Source organism: Rhagoletis zephyria, unplaced genomic scaffold (assembly GCF_001687245.7).
Source record: "Rhagoletis zephyria isolate East Lansing unplaced genomic scaffold, Rhagoletis_zephyria_1.1 Rzeph_scaffold_00643, whole genome shotgun sequence".
NCBI lineage: Eukaryota > Metazoa > Arthropoda > Insecta > Diptera > Tephritidae > Rhagoletis > Rhagoletis zephyria.
This window is the reverse complement of record NW_016157727.1, coordinates 12948-29108: the sequence shown is the minus strand read 5'-3', so window position 1 is coordinate 29108 and position 16161 is coordinate 12948. Positions and strand designations below refer to the sequence as shown.

Sequence of the window (16161 nt, the reverse complement as noted above, 5' to 3'; positions counted from 1 at the left end):
TTTCGTCTTTTCTCTCACTGTGCGAAGAGGGAACCTAAAGTTTTATACCGCGAGTAAATGGGAGAAAGTTTTTATGAGAAACTTCTTCATGGTTCATGGCAGAAATATGCTCAGAGGTTTGACAATGCCTGCCGAGGAGCGACCATTTTTCGGAACAAATAATTTTTGATGGTGCTCTGACCAGGAATCCACCTTAGTAGTGCGGCCATCTGTCTTAACCTAACCAATATAAGTGTGTTTATAAATATTTATGTATGAATGTTATACAAATAAATTTATTGTGTTACTTTATTATTGAGTACATATTTATGGACTATCTTTGCTAAACAATTCATTCATTACATGAAACCCCGTCCCCTATGTAAGTTTGGCAGCAGATGTGGACCATGTTTTGTTGGTTCTACGGAATACTTGCCGAAGGCCATTTCCAACAACGAAAAGTGGCATTGAGAATGCTCCACACTGCAATCGAGCACCTCACGACGTGCACGTTTATATATGCGATCATAGTGATGCATAACATCCGGTTCATCTGCGTATACTGGCTCAGAGGGTAGGCTGAAAGTTTTGAATTAAATAAATTTAACTCAAATATTAGAATATGGAATGACGGGAAATGGTTAAATATTTACTCACCTAAATATGGACTTAATTATTTCCGTAATCATATTTCCACGCTTTTGTCGAGTGTCATGCAAATATTTGGAACTTTCACACAGCGCACGTGCAATACAAGCATGCCCGTTAAAGCCCATGCTGAAAAGAAAAGAACAGTCTTTTTGAGAAATATTTATAAAAATGATTTTTACATCCGCTTAGGGGAGTCCATATTTTTTATGAGGAGGGGGCTATGACAAATGATTACTATTATTCTCACGTGATTGGGTTTAATCTTAATTAAAAAAAAAAGTGTATTTATTAGCCACTACATTCTATATTCTATTTTTTATATTTAATAAATTGTTCTCTGGCTTAGGTAAATATATATTTTGCCTTCTTTTACTCTAAGACCCTTTTCCGTTTAAGACCAAAACCAAAAATCGAAAAAGAAGGGACATTCTGAACCTGTTTTGTTGTTTAACCGATGTTTCTTCAATCATACGTAAAGCTGAAGCAGCATTTACATGAAGCGATTTTGTAAGCGAATCAACACCGCCTGGTAAGATGAGCGCAATTTTATCGCTTGTGACACAACTTTCAAATCATTTCCCGCGTGAACGCGAGCAGTTTTGTGAGAAAATCACGTAACCTCCGTCATCGTGCCTAACTGAAACTTTTGATGACGTGAGCTAAATTTGCTCGTCAATCACGAAATTTACATATGTGTACATTAGATGCCATATTTTCTCCATACATTTCGCTAAAATATTTCAGCTCTTCTAAAAAATCTAAAAAAAAACGAAAAAAAAAACTAAAGGAGCTAAGTACTCCAAAATCAGCGATTTAAAAGACTGTTTTACGATAGGTTTAGTTCTTTATAAATATGCGAAAGCATTCATCTTGCACAAAGCGAATGGCAAAGCCAGTTTTTTCACAGAAATAACCTGAAAGTTACCTACAAAGTGACTATTTGGTAATATTACCTTTGTTCCATACGCTTTCCGGGCTGTTTCGGTTATTAGAGCGTTAGAATAAGTTACTCTATCTCACGTGCCAAAAGTTCCCAGAACGTGAGGAACACAAAAAACCACATTTCGTATGTACGCAAACCACTGCTGTTCAAATTGACCTCTCGCACATTTCTGCCCGGAACAAAAGTCCGGGCTGTTTCGGGCACGAAGAAGAAGACATTTATGATCCAAAAGTGGAAGGTATTCGCTCTCTATTACCCATTTTTCTAGCGTGAGGAATACTTTCTGGGCTATTTTGGGCACCCGCAGGATCCCTCGGGCTCCTGTGAAACAAACTCTATTTTCACGGATTTTTAAATTTATTGGTTAGGATTTTCCTGATAGAAGTAATTTAGTCACACCTTTACATGTAGCTAATTTAATTTAGATCTTAAAACAGCAAACGGATTTTAAACCGAATAGTATTTGAACTTTTCCTCTTCTCTTCCTTCTTAATTGCGGCAGTGACCGCCTAAACGATTTTTGTCGTGTTCAACAAAGCACGCCAGTCGTTTCCCTTCTGTGTCAATTAGAAACGGCAAGTTAAGCCAATTGCTTCCCCACTTGGTCTTTTCATCGCAGTGTTGAATAGTATCAGAGCTGGATCGTCGTTGTCCAAGCCAGCTGAGACGCTGGTCTATCGGTGCACTATGTCCATGTCATTGTAAAGCTCCAACAGCTGATCGTTCCATCGTTTGCGACTAGGCTTGGCAGGTTGGATCCGTGTTAAACCCGGAGACTTTTTCGCTTAGAAATAATTATTTACTTTTAACCAGCAAGCTTGTGAACTTTGAATTAAGGCTGCCAAACTATCGATACTATCGACGCGACTATCGTTGGTTTCCATTTCACGATAGTTCTATCGATGATCGAACAACTATCGACTATCGATAGAAACCACCATTTCACCTTTTTCTCCCTTGTCAAGCAGTTAATTGTTTTTATACATATCAAGGCGGGTTTCGTATGAATCCAGAAGAGTACTCTTCTTGAAAATGAAATCAATTACACGGCAATTAGCAACAACACTTTGGATTCTATTGAAGATTCAAACACGGTTTATTTGGCAGACATCGGATAAATCAAGGATTTAAGAAAACAGCTATTTAACCCCAGTCATTAAAGCAAATCTCCAAGTCTCATAAGCTGAATAAAGTGCTGTAGGCCTGAAAACCTCCAAATAATTGGTGTGGAGCTCCAGTCTTATACACTATAAACCGAAACTAAACTATCGACGGTTGTAGGTAATAGTATCGGTGCATCGGATTATCGATATTTTGCCAGTGCTACTTTGTATGCAGTTATGCATATTTTTTATTATCACATTTATTATTACACATTTCGTTAGGAGATCGATACATTGCAATTACACTTGCGTGTTACTATTTTTTTAAATTGCATTAACGAATAATAAAGAGATACCAGTGGCGATAACGTTAAGTAGCATTTTAGGTGTAAATTTGCTACGTATTTAGTAAGCTAACACATGTTTTGTTGCTTTTCCAACGACACATTCTGCTGTGGTCGTATCAATTTTCTTAGCTAGCCGAACTTGTCTTTAGTCAGCCATGAATCCTTGATTCTGTGTTGGATTTCGATGCTGACGTTATTATCGGCGCTAATTCTGGTTCCCCAGTAAACCAAATTATCGAAAATCTAACCATCAACGACCACGTGGCTGCCAAGGCGCGAATGAGCTGACTGTTTGTTTTGATGGCAGAAGAAATTTCCTCTTGGCCTCGTCTTCGGGCAGGAACCACTCAAATCAGTAATAAAAATAGCACTTTTACCATATGTTTCAGATAGCTATTTATCAAATCACGAGCATGAATTTGCAGAGTTCACCGTAGAGGAGATCCATCGCAGCAATAAAAGGCAAAATCTAGAGCGAAGATTCGTAGCAGCCCTCTGCCGTCGGTAAATATATGTACATACATATGTCTGGTAGGGGAAAAGACGTTCATCATCACAGCCAGATTTTTTGCTAGATCCCCCATTCTAGAATGTGATGTATAGTGGAGATTTTGGCAAATATTGGTTTATCGCCAGCGAAATAAATAATTGAGCGGTTGTTGTGAAGAGTAAAAAAAACCTGAGTTTGCAGAAACTTAAGTACGAATTGCATCGATAAAATCAAGTACTAAAGACACGCTTAGTATGTTATTCAAAAATATGCGAACATTAACAGCTTAGACAAGAATACATCCAAAAATGAGCGGCATAGAAAGAACACAAATCCTGGAGTTCCGATTTGGCTACCCTGGATGACGACAAAGAAAACATTGATGCATCCTATATAAGCGACGGACGAAACAAAAATAGTTTTGACGAGAACGAAATAAGAAGACGAATGCGAAAGCTAAAGAAGGGCCCGTTAGGAAGAGAAATATGCATTACTTCAAATACGAAGCGGTTGGCTCGACGTATTATATACATATAGCAGGATCAATGACACGGAGGCCCCGGAAAATAAATTTTTTAGCCACCATTTGGTACTACAGAAGCTATCTTTACCGACTCGGGTACGACAACGAACGATGCAAAGCGGAAAGGGCAGATCTAATTGCGATATCTGGTAAGGTCCTGCCACTGGAAACAAGCGTAGACACGATAGTGAAATTTGCAGCCATATGTAATTCATACGAAGATATTAAATGTGCGGAAGTTCAACACAGCGGCAGCGGCAATTAAATCGCTTTCCTCCCGTGAAGCAATGCTAGATGTGATGTCCGTTGGTTTAACAAGCACGAACATACATACTACAGTTTCGCCCATAAATGGTCACTTCTGCCTCGGCATTCATTTGACTATCGCCCGATCGATCATATAATGAACCACGCACACATACACGCACTAAAGCCACCCATCTTGTTCACAGCTTTACTCACTTTTCAATAATTGTCTCCAATTTTCCAAATAAATCGCGCCTTGAACGTCGTTTCACCACCGCCTTTGTCTTCTTCATATCCTGATCCTTTTTAAAGCCTCGCGTATGTTCCTTAACCCAAGTGTAATTGGGCAGATCGTAGGCCACACCCCAATTTTCTGCCCAACTAAGAAAGTCCGTATTGGGATTGCCAATAACTCCGATGGTTAAACAAATGGAAGCCTTAAAAACAATTACGATTATAGTTTGTGCGAAAAAAAGCAATTAAAATTGCTATAAAAATGTCACTGTTTGCCACTCTTTTTTGTGTTCTTCACTTTATACCCGTTGATGACCTTTCATTCGCTACCTTTTCGGTCGGCACTTTTTATCACTTTTAAGCGGCAAACGTTTTATTTTATTTCACTTTACTTACCGACAATGAGGAACCGTCCGGAAAAGCGACATACCGCCTTTTACGCGACAACACCTTCTCGGTGTTCCTCTCTGCCCGTTTGGGTGGGCTGAGCGTGGCGAGTGCGCCGCTGATGGTCAGCAGCAGGAGCAAAAGCGATAAAATTGTTTGCAATTCCCTGTTGCCTCTACGGTGGCGGTGGCGGTGGCACATTTTGCGTGGTGATTACTGACACTGAGGTGACACTGGTTGATGGGTTGACCGTTCGGTTGGCTGCTGGTGACTGTTTGCCACCTACGTACGTTTGCTGCTGCTGCGCTGTTGTCGAATACTTTTTTATGGACCATTTTTACCAACTCGTTGGATTATTGTTGACTATTAAAATGCTCGAAAATGCCGGCGTGTGTGTAAATGTGCAACCTACATACGTTTGTGTGGCTTTACGCAGTTATTGTTATTGTTGTTGTTTTTTTTTTTTAATGTTAAACATTTTTAAAACGTCTTTTATAGCAGCGCAAAGGTGTTATTGACTTAACGTGTTAACATTTAAAAGCATTAACCGCATTCACTTAACGGTAATTATTCGAACTCATTGTTATTGGCTGTTTTTCGACAGCAATTTTTTCTACTTATTATTGTTGTAGTTTTCTGTTTTGTGTTAGCACTTAAATAGTTGCTGCTAGTACAATAGAATGATTGACGGGTGTAAAATAGAGCTAACTTATGACATGTAGTTTCGTTTTCCATTGATGCCAAAATTTATGGACGCAATAAAAATTAGAAAACGGTAAAAAGTTCTTACTTAAGTATATACACATAGAAACTTGTTACAAGCACCAACATACTATTTAGCACGAGTAGCAAATAGTTTATTTTAAATAACTTTGTATTTATGTATGTGATGTGTGTATTAAAAATCAAATCAAACTCTTAGCCACTTGCAACTTGCACATTATTATACTAAAATTTAATTATCTAAAAACTGCATACCCAAAATTTTGCTAAAACCCAAAAACAATAAATTTAATTTTAATGAAAATTTTTTTTATAAAATTCTAATTTTGTTTCGTTTTTGTGAAACTCTGCAATTTTTATCAACTAGTTTTCATTTCATATGTAACATTTGAAGGGGTTAGAATCAAAAGGATCTGAGTAAGGCTTTCTTTTGAGATAATTAAGGTTAAGGTTGATTACTTATTGAAAATTCTGTGTAAATGCCTTTGAAATGATTCTTGCCTAATTCGAAGAATTCTTACTGCAGATGGAAAACAACTGAAATATTTTTTTTTTTTGTCACTTGGATCCTTTTATTTCTGAGTACCTACTTAGGTAAATTTCTGTAAGGAAATAAATGGAAAACCTTATTTTTTTTGAAAATCTACATTTTATTATGTAAAAAAGTTATAATTTACAACATTAACTATACTAAAATATATCTAATCATCGTAATCTGACAAAACACTGCCGTGGACTTCATCTGATTCTGTATTTCCATCTTGAACTATAATTGCCCTTTGCCTTTGCTTCTTAGAACTTTTGTTGTTTGCTTTTGTCTCTTGGGGAATATTTAAATAAAAATCTTGATGAATAGGTGGCATTTTAAGTACGTAATCTTCGGTGGAGTTGGAGCCCTTATGGCTTAAAGACATATTCATGACTTGAAATATGCAAGTCTTTCTCTTTGTCACCAAATAAACCTTATATTTAACTATACAAATATGGGTATAACTTATATTTTCGAAAAATGCCACTTAGCCCCTTATGATTCTAACTCCTTCATTTATTAACTGGAACAGGAGAATCGATTTTCTTTAAAATTGCTACTTTTTCTGCATTTTACGCTAAACAAGTAAAAAGGTCTAAGTTTTTCACTTTTCCGAAAGCTACCGCTACATGGTAAGCAGTGGTGGTTTTACGTCTATTTCACACATCTTCGATAAACTTATAATAATAATAATAATAATAATATCCCAACGGTTTTTACCCTCCATTCCCGCCCATCCGCACGAGGGGCGCAGTCCGCATGANGATTTGGCAGTTATCAAGATCACACTTCATATTGAAAGATTTAATAACACTTATGTTAATAAAAAGACAAGCAAAATAAGTTTAACACAACACACACAACAATTCAGGAGCTGATGTATTTAGCTTAAAAATATATGTAGCGAACAGTTTGAGTTATGTAGTTATATGTGTGCGGTATTACGCGCATTTTCGAAAATTCCATAATAATGCTATATCTTTTCAAGGGATTGTAGTTAGTATCAATTTTGTGTAAATTAACGCCCTTAAATTTCGAAATATCTAAGTTTCAAGCGTTTCTGAAATTTACCGTTATATAAAAAGTGGGCGTAATTTTAGTCCGATTTCAATAATTTTCAGCGTTTTGCTTTTATTTGGCAAGCACAATAATCATACCGAGTTTGGTAGATTTTGCTCGAACGGTTACCGAGATACACATATGTGGTTATAAGTGGGCGGTGCCACGCCTATTTTCCAAGATTATTAACTTATATTAATGTATTAAATGTATGTCTATGGATTAATGTATAAAACTGCATACCGAAAAAGTTTCTTAATGTTTTATTTCCATCGACAAATATCGCTGTAAGTTTCGATGCATCGATGCGAGGAAAAATATCGATGTATTTTTGCCACTGACATGCCTATTTCTTTATGAAAAAGGGAACCATTTTGAAGTATGAGTGCTTTTGCTCTTTAGAAAATAATTTATTGTACCTCACATACGCGGTTTTGTACTTTAAACGACGTTATGTATGTTATATATATTGAAAAAATTTTCTGTAACTAAAACAAAGTTCACGATAAGTCAGCAGTCTCTATTTTTCGTTTATATCTACGCCTAAAGCAATTCTTTGAGAAGTAGTTTAATATCACCACGAGAAACATGTGCAAATTCCTTAAACTTTTAAGTTGATATTCTCCAGAAATATGCAGCACATACTCGTACAATCATGCATTCATTTCTTCTTGTGTGCTCTGGAGAAAAAATCACACACTTTTCAATTGCCCTTACTCCCATCGCCAATTCATCATTGCGGCTATTTACATACATAAGCAACTACTATCACAAGAAAGCGCACACCAGCGTTGCCACTGTTTTTTTTTTTTTTTTGGGGTAAAGTAGGATGTCGAAAACTTTTGGGTCAAATTGCAGTGATGCGAATTTTTATGCACGAAATCAGTACGTTGGACTTTTTCACGTTAAAAAAAATCAGTAATTTTCAGTACATTTTTGTTCAAAGCAAAATTATGAACGTAAGTAACAGATAATACTTTAAAACGCAAGAGTATATAAATAAAATATAGTTCATAAAAAAATAAAAGTGTTATTCATTTTAACATGATTGTACACATCAATATACACAGAAGACAATAAATTATTTTGTATTTATGACAGTTTTGAATAGCAATAATGAGATTATTTCCATCTTCATTCTTTAAATAGTCAAAGAATTCTATACATTTCATTTTAAAATTACGTTCAATATGAAGTATAAGAGTTGAAAAATCAGAACTGTACTGATAAAATCAGTACGTCTGGCAACCGTATTTCAGGCCAATGTACAAGGGTGGAATTTTTATGTATTATAGCTTAAACTGTAATCTAAGCCTTAGTGGAAGTCTCCATTACCTTTTTCTCGAAACCTGGAGCTGATAGAAACTTCTTATCTACGAATTCGTAACCATCAGAAAAAAATCTATCCGAAACGGATTTAACATTCTCACACCAAATTTTTTCCCCATTTTTGTTACCTTTTGGTATCAATCGAAATGGTTTTGAAAGGGCTTTATTTATAAGAGTAAAAATTTGTGAAGTGAGCCACAATTTTTTCGAAGGTCGAGCTTTTTTAGTGCAATTTTCTGTTTATGCTTCACAACGATAAAAAAAAATACAATTTTCAAATTTTTCCGAAATTCCAATTATTTTAGAGGTTAAAGCTATTAATTTTTTTCGAAATTGTTTAGATTTTATTTATTTTCTCGCGATTGGTAATACCGAATCTTCTCATTTTTTAAACAGTTAAGAATTAATATTTTCTTTCCGGTTTATTTTTTAATTGGTCATACAATTTTTTTTTATAAAAGTTATTAAAAGATTTGAAAATATTACCGACATCTCAATGGCTTTAAAATCGCTTTTTGAGCTCGTATTGTTGTACGTTCTATTAGCAATTATTTTGAGGGAAACAAAATTTGAATGGGTTTGGAAACTCTTTATTTCTGACCTTTATTTAGGAGGGTTGCCACGTATTTGACCAATCAAATTCAACTTAGTTCATCAGTTTATTGAAACACATGTGTATCACATTGTCAGGCGAAAGCGATTTCAGAAGATTTTAGTTTGAAAAGTCGAATTTAGTTACATAACTTATACACAAGTTGTACATATGTAATATTAAGATAAGATATGTGAGTCCACCAAAAGGGTGCTATAAAAGCTTTATTTTAAAATATCTTTGTGATACTGACTAAGTATATATGTATTTATATGATTGGCCCACATTTGTTGCGAGTTATGGGCGTTATATTTTTCCAATAGTCCCCAAATTTTAAATTTATGTTTTTCCAATAAAATGGAGAGTATGAACTAAATTTCATCGAAATCGAAATTAATTTAATGTTTACGCCCATAAAAGTAGAGGACGTGGCAATTATCTGGCAACGCTGGAGCGCACGTACATACTTACTTATTTACTGTTACGCACACTCTCGTACGATATGATTCCGCTCAACAACGGCTTTGCGAGATTAAATTTGCTATTTGCTTGTTTTGTGCGAACATAATTGTGATTGTTATTTTTGTAGTTGCTGTACTTGCTTGTTTTTATTGCTGCAGCGTTTGCTTTTCCTCAAGTGACAAGTCAAATATGCAAACTAAAGGAAGCGCAGCAATTTTCGCAATTTCTAAAGCTTGTGCGGTGGCTAAACTCGATGACAAACTGTATCGAAGGAGGCAGTAAAGGCAGCCAACAGGGGGCCAGTTCGCACGCGTGTGTATTGGATGCATACATGTGTGTGCCTTTCGAACCCACATGCAGTATACATACACACTACATAAATAATAAGTATAGGGTGATTCAAGGGCGATGCAGATCTTTTACAGCAATCATTTGTGATATGTTAATGTGTTTGTTTGAGTAAAATTTTGCAAAAAAATTTTACCAACTGCCCGATGATGTCGACACATGAAAATTGAAACTAAGCTGAGAACCCGATGACAATGCAAGGTCAGGTTAGGTTAAAGTGCTTGCCCTAGGCAAGGGACGCAAATCAGCCTGATTGGAAAATAATCGGAAAATAATCTCCCGAAAAAGTCAGCTTCACCAACACTGCCCCGAAGTTTAGATTCGTCCGTGAAGAAGTTCACTGCTTCCCTCTTCCAGTAACACCGGCCCACCTAGTCATCTCGTCAGAGAACGAATGTAGAAAAGGAGTTGCTTTGATACATTTCGGAGGCGCTGTCATCTATCTGTTCAGGAACGAGGTCAAAGGCCTCCAGAACTCCAGAGTGTCCAGCTTTCGGGCCAGTTAACCTCGTGGTTTCCTTGAGCCCAATAGCTGCTCGTGCTGCGACAAATATGCCTGCAGTAACTACAGGCGCAATGTTCAGCATGATATTAAGCTCCGGTGTAAGTGTGGTTCATAATGCCCCACTAATGTGGATTAGGGCATTCCGCAGTACAGGCTCCAGCTGCCTAATAATCGTAGTCTTCTCTAATAAATAACGGGTAAAAGTGATCCAAATATTTTATGAAAATTATCGTGCTGGCAGAAGTGCATTTCACAGATTCCGTAATTTTTTTCAATCATCTCAGCCAATAATAAACCGTTTTTTTACTAGTTTCGAAGAAATTTGGTCGGTGCAAAACGTGACAATACCGGTGCGTCTTTGTGCAGGCCCTTCGTCCGAAAATATTGATGCTGTGGACAGAAGTGTGTGCCAGGCCACGACAAACTAAATTCGGGATACTGAAAATCCACATGCCATTCAAGAAAAAAGCATGCATCCGCAACGAGTCACTCTTTGGTGTAGTTCTTGAGCAGGCGTTGATGACTCCCACAACACTTTTCGAAAGTGATGCCAATAGCGCTGTTGCAGTGAACGGTGAATGGCATCGTGACATGATAACAATATTGTTATGACCTTAATTAAATTACCCGGACTTGGATAGAATGTGGTTTCCATAGGACGGCGCCATTTGCCACACCGCACAAGAAACAATGGCCCTATTGCGAACGAAGTTCCCAGGACGCATTATCTCACGAAAAAAGGAAGGAAGAATGGTCCCAGAAATCATGCAATTTGGCACCACCGGCCTTCATTCTCTGTGGCTAAGTAAAAAGTATGGTCTATGCCAATATGCCCGAGACAATTCCAAAGCTGATGAACAAAATCATACGCATTATAAATGATTTACAGTCCGAAAATTTCAAAAAAGTCATGTGACTAATAATGATTAAAAAACATGATTAAATAAAAAACAGTAATTTCAACAAATTTCGTTCTGTTTTATTCATAAAAAATCGGTGGTCTTATTGAATCACCCAGTAGCAACTATGAAGCGAGGTATTCAACCATTCAGGTGCAATACGCCAGTATGTAGTTTTTTTTCTCATGTATGTATGTATGGATGTGTGTATGTGTGTATACCCTACCTAGTAAACATTTTACTGATTCGTTCCGCAATTTTGTTGTAGCTGGTAGTTGATTACTCACAGGTGGCAGAGTTGACTGGAACTGCAGAGACACAAGATTGCAGAAAATCACAGTTTGGCTGAATGTTGCGCCGCTGCTAGTTAAAATTGTATGACAAAGAAGCTCATCACACGAACGCGCACACACCCGCAAATTATGCACGCACACTCGTACCGGTAATTTGCATACGCGGCTTGATGGATATCCTTCGAGGCTGGATGGGCAGGAGAGCAGTGCAAAGTTTAAAGTACGAGTATAAGTGAATAGAAGCGTAGCTTGTGAATGTTCTAAATTTGTATGTGTGAGTTTTTGTGTTTGCGGGAGTGGATATGCGTTTATGAGTTCCATTTGCATATTCGTGTTTGTATGTAAAATTAAGCGGTAGATAATATACATGCATTCACATACATAGATATATATGCATGTGGATTTATGTACATGTATGCATATGTATGTACTGTACGTACATATATTTCCCGCCTGCTTGCGGTGATGAATATTCAGTTAAATTAAGCAGCTGTTGACTGCTTTGTAGCCACATTTGGAGTTGTAATATTCGTCGGCAACAAAGCTTCAATTTGTATTAACTGTACACTAGGGCGTATGACGAAAAAAAAAATTTGGCGTGTATCAGTTTTATTTGAGTATTTACTTATGTTGAGAAAAAATTTTGGGTGTAAATTTTTTTTATGCACCCGCTAAAATCCGCTAATTCGAGGTTTTTGCTATAACTCTTTTTTTTTAAATAAAAACCTAGGAATAGTAATTCCAAAATTAGTGAAGGTATGAATTAAAACGGTTTTGAAGGCTAAAACTGTTTAATGGCCAATTATAGTCCTGATCGAGACCTTTTCAGCGACATAAAGATTTTAAAATTCGGATGTAAAATGAGAAAGTTATAGCAAAAAACCCGATTTAGCGGTTTTTAGCGGTGGCCTCAAAATAAATTTTTTACACCCAAAGATTTCTCTCGAGATAAGTGTTTACATAAAAGTGGCACACGCTAAACTTGTTTTCCTTTCATATGTCGTGATACAGCTTCCTGTACACTCATGTCAAATCGCTGTTTCGACCGATTGTTCGCAGCCGATGCGCTATAGCGAATTAGTTTGCATGATAAAGAAAAAAATCTATTCAAATATGTGTATGTATTTTAATATCTTGAAATTAAATGCTTTACTTAATTTTTCTTAAATCTTGTCAGAATAAATAATTATATCGGAGAGTAAAATGGTTTATGAGAAAGCAATCGTCCTAGCGGCATATAACAACTTCTCGAAAAATTGTATGCATAAAAATATTAGTTAAGTCCTGTCTTATTGTCTCTGAAATGAAATATTCAGCTTAAAAATGCTATAAACCCTCTCGGCTTTCCTATGAAAAGAAGAAAACAGTCTTGGTTAAATGCCCCAAAACATTGATGACCACTGCACGCTACTTACAACCTACCAATGCAGAAATATAATTTGTAGTATGAAGTAGAGATATTACAAATATTTTTATTCGCATTCGCTTATGCGTTTAGTCTCAGGAAAAGTTCTGGCAACAGTGAACTTTGGCTATTAGATTAAAACACTGTATAGGTCCAATTTACTAACAACACAGTAAAACTGTATTTTTGGGTGCGATCTGATTCCAACTCAGGTTGAAAGACCTAGACCCACATAATAAAACCTCAAACCAAGATTTTTTATGGCAATATTACGTTACATTTTTCGTCGGAGCGAAATATGTAGTTTAGATACATACATATAGTAAAATTTTACCCGGAATAATTTTGTAGAATATCTCAACGCATCAGATTTCTTACGAAGGGGTCACTTGGGTAAGTCTAAATAAAATGGCATTTGAGAAGTCACTAGAGGGTTAAAATGTTGTAGAAAACTATTCGCCGAAAAAAAAAAAAACAAAAACAAGGGTAGGAGGTATGTGCATTCGCAAATAAGATGCTATTAAATGGAGCACCGAAACTCCATTTTATTCAGACTCTCCGAAAAATTGTTCAAATTACACTTTCCCGAGGGAGCTAACGGGTTAAAATGATCCACAAAGGTATTCCTCGTAAAATTTTTCTATATTTATTCCCAACTACATATTTCTCGCTGAAAATGAATTTTATGCCTTTCTGCCTTTTATACTAAAAACTCTCAGAAAACAAAATGTATTTCAATAGTTAATTGATCATGGAAATGCAAAAATATTTTGAGGTTTTACGAGACGGGTCTAGATCTTGAGTTGGAATCATTCCGTCTCCAGACAATGACCTTGAAATTATTGAACAGTGTATTTTTGTATATTCTCGGAGGTTTACCATTGCCTGTCAAGGGACCGCTTCCGCTTTTGGAAAAAGGTTTTTTTAGTTTCCGTTCGAAAAAAAAATTCAAAAAAAATATGTTATGAAGTCTTGAGACTACATACGTTAATTTAGGATATTAAGTACTGATTTATCATAAAAGGACATTGATGTTCTCTTGCAATATAGGCCGTACAGTAAAACGTTCTGAATACATTAAAGATTAAAAAAAAAACAATCGAAATCTAAGTACTTGTTTAGTGCTATTCGTATAAACACATGTAGATAACCACCATTTATTCCACTCTTCATTTCCATTTGAATTGTAAATTTTGTTTTGCATTCGAACAAAGACGAATACTTGTCATGCCTGGCAACCGCAACAGCTGCGCCAATCAAGCCTTCGTCGAATTTGCGGAAATTAATACCATAAAATCATTTACATTCGCCACCCGGTCAATTGTTCTCGCCACAAGGCTTCAACGCCTAAAAGCACGCCTCAATGATCGTGCTGAAACCGGGACTTTACATGCATGCATACATATTCATGCGTAGGCATGAAGTCAAATGTGAATTAATATGAAAATGCTTTGTAATTATAAGCATTCAAATTCTTGCACAGTTGATTAACTGTCTTAATAATAGCGCAAGAATGTCTGCTACACTATTTAATCACAAAGTGCAACAAGCTGTAACTAAATTGAATTGAATTGACTTATCGGCAGCTTAATAAGGAAACTGGAACATTTAAATGTCTTTCACAAGCTCAGTCTCCCTTCAATTGCATACAAATTTTATAATTATGTAATTGTTATTGCTCTATGTTCGTAATTGTTTTATTTTTTTAACTTCACCGGAAGCAGCTGGAAATCTAAAAACAGCATGTAATTTGATAAACCCATTGCGAATTTCTATCAAATATCGATTAGGCAATTTTCTGAGTGCATATTAAATTTCAAATAATTGAATAAAGTCATAATTACGTACATATGTATGTATGCACATATATATGTATGTATGCGTGCTTACCTTCACAACCGGGGAAAATTAACAAAAAAAAAAAAGCTGTTCGCATGCAGCCATATTTTCAACGCGTGACTTCTGAACTTTTCAACAAACACTGCGGAAACACATGTTTTGTAAATTTAAAATTCATACAAACGTATGTGTGTGTAGACACGTATGTACGTTAAAAAAAAGAGCGTAAAACACAGCAAATACTCGTAAATGGCGAAGAGAAAGTAAGCAAATGAATTGATGATTTATTGACACATTAAGTGAACCTTTCATGTTCGGNCAAAACTAGAGATTTTCCCCACAGGGTATGTATATACATGGAGTTTTCGAGCCATATATGCAGTTATGCATTCACATGCATGCGTACACATGTATACATATTTGTAACCCCTGTTTGTATAATAACAATTTAGGGCCGTTTTCTGATGTAACCTTTAACTTTAAAGCTCACTTTATATTTAAAGGTTGGATTAAAAGTAAAGCTATGTCTAAAGTTAAGCATTTCTATTATCGGTTTATGACGTATGTATCTTTCTTGGTTGTAAACCAATTTAAAACGGATAATAAAAAGCTCTACTTTAGACACAATCACAAATTTTAATGTAACCTTTATATATAAAGTGAACTTTAAAGTTACAGGATACTTGAGAAAACGGCCCTTAGAATGATATGAAGGTATCCATAATTCTTGAAATGAAATATTTACCATACAAATATAGCTGGCATTTAACATTTTTAAAATAATGTACATACGTAAAATTTGAGAAGTACTTGTTATGTTTGTTGTGCAACTAGCTATGTTTAAATGGAATTACAAAAGAATCATATTCAGCACCAGACGAAAATTCCTTACACTAAACTGTAATTCAAACCAGCAAAAACCTTTGTGATAAGCAGGATATGGATTTTAAAACTAAAAACTTGAAAAGAGGCAAAATTAACTTTGAAAAAAAGGCAATAAAAAGGCATTTATTTTTTAAATTTTGTTATATACATACCTTCTTCAGTAGAATTTAAATATCCAATTACATATAACATATACATATATAAGAAATACATACAGTGGTCCAAATATTATAGCCGCATCACTTTTTGCCAANACCAGTCCGATAGTAACTAGATCGCCACCAGTTCAAAATCAGCGATATGTCGTACTTATAAACAACAATGTTAGAAATCTATATCTAAAATGACGAATTTAGAACTGGTTCAAAACTATAGAAAAGGGGATGCAGA

At 35.7% G+C, this 16161-nt stretch overlaps 1 protein-coding gene across 1 annotated transcript; it reads right to left on the bottom strand.

The window, feature by feature from the left end:
• Positions 1 to 338: 338 nt before the first annotated feature.
• On the bottom strand, positions 339 to 5104 carry LOC108360854 (uncharacterized). The gene is made up of 4 exons (XM_017613299.1): positions 4913 to 5104; positions 4499 to 4719; positions 637 to 756; positions 339 to 558 (listed from the first exon to the last, which is right to left on the bottom strand). Exons 1-4 carry the CDS (start codon positions 5102 to 5104, stop codon positions 339 to 341), a joined length of 753 nt encoding a protein of 250 aa, XP_017468788.1.
• Positions 5105 to 16161: the final 11057 nt, after the last annotated feature.

What these genes read in the sequence shown, in the direction of transcription:
- LOC108360854 (XM_017613299.1), bottom strand. Translation starts at nt 5,104, where the DNA reads ATGTGCCACCGCCACCGCCACCGTAGAGGCAACAGGGAATTGCAAACA. An exon ending in TTGGAGACAATTATTGAAAA is followed by an intron (nt 757 to 4,498) that starts GTGAGTAAAGCT and finishes TTTTCTTTTCAG; the next exon opens with CATGGGCTTTAACGGGCATG. An exon ending in ATAATTAAGTCCATATTTAG is followed by an intron (nt 559 to 636) that starts GTGAGTAAATAT and finishes CAAAACTTTCAG; the next exon opens with CCTACCCTCTGAGCCAGTAT.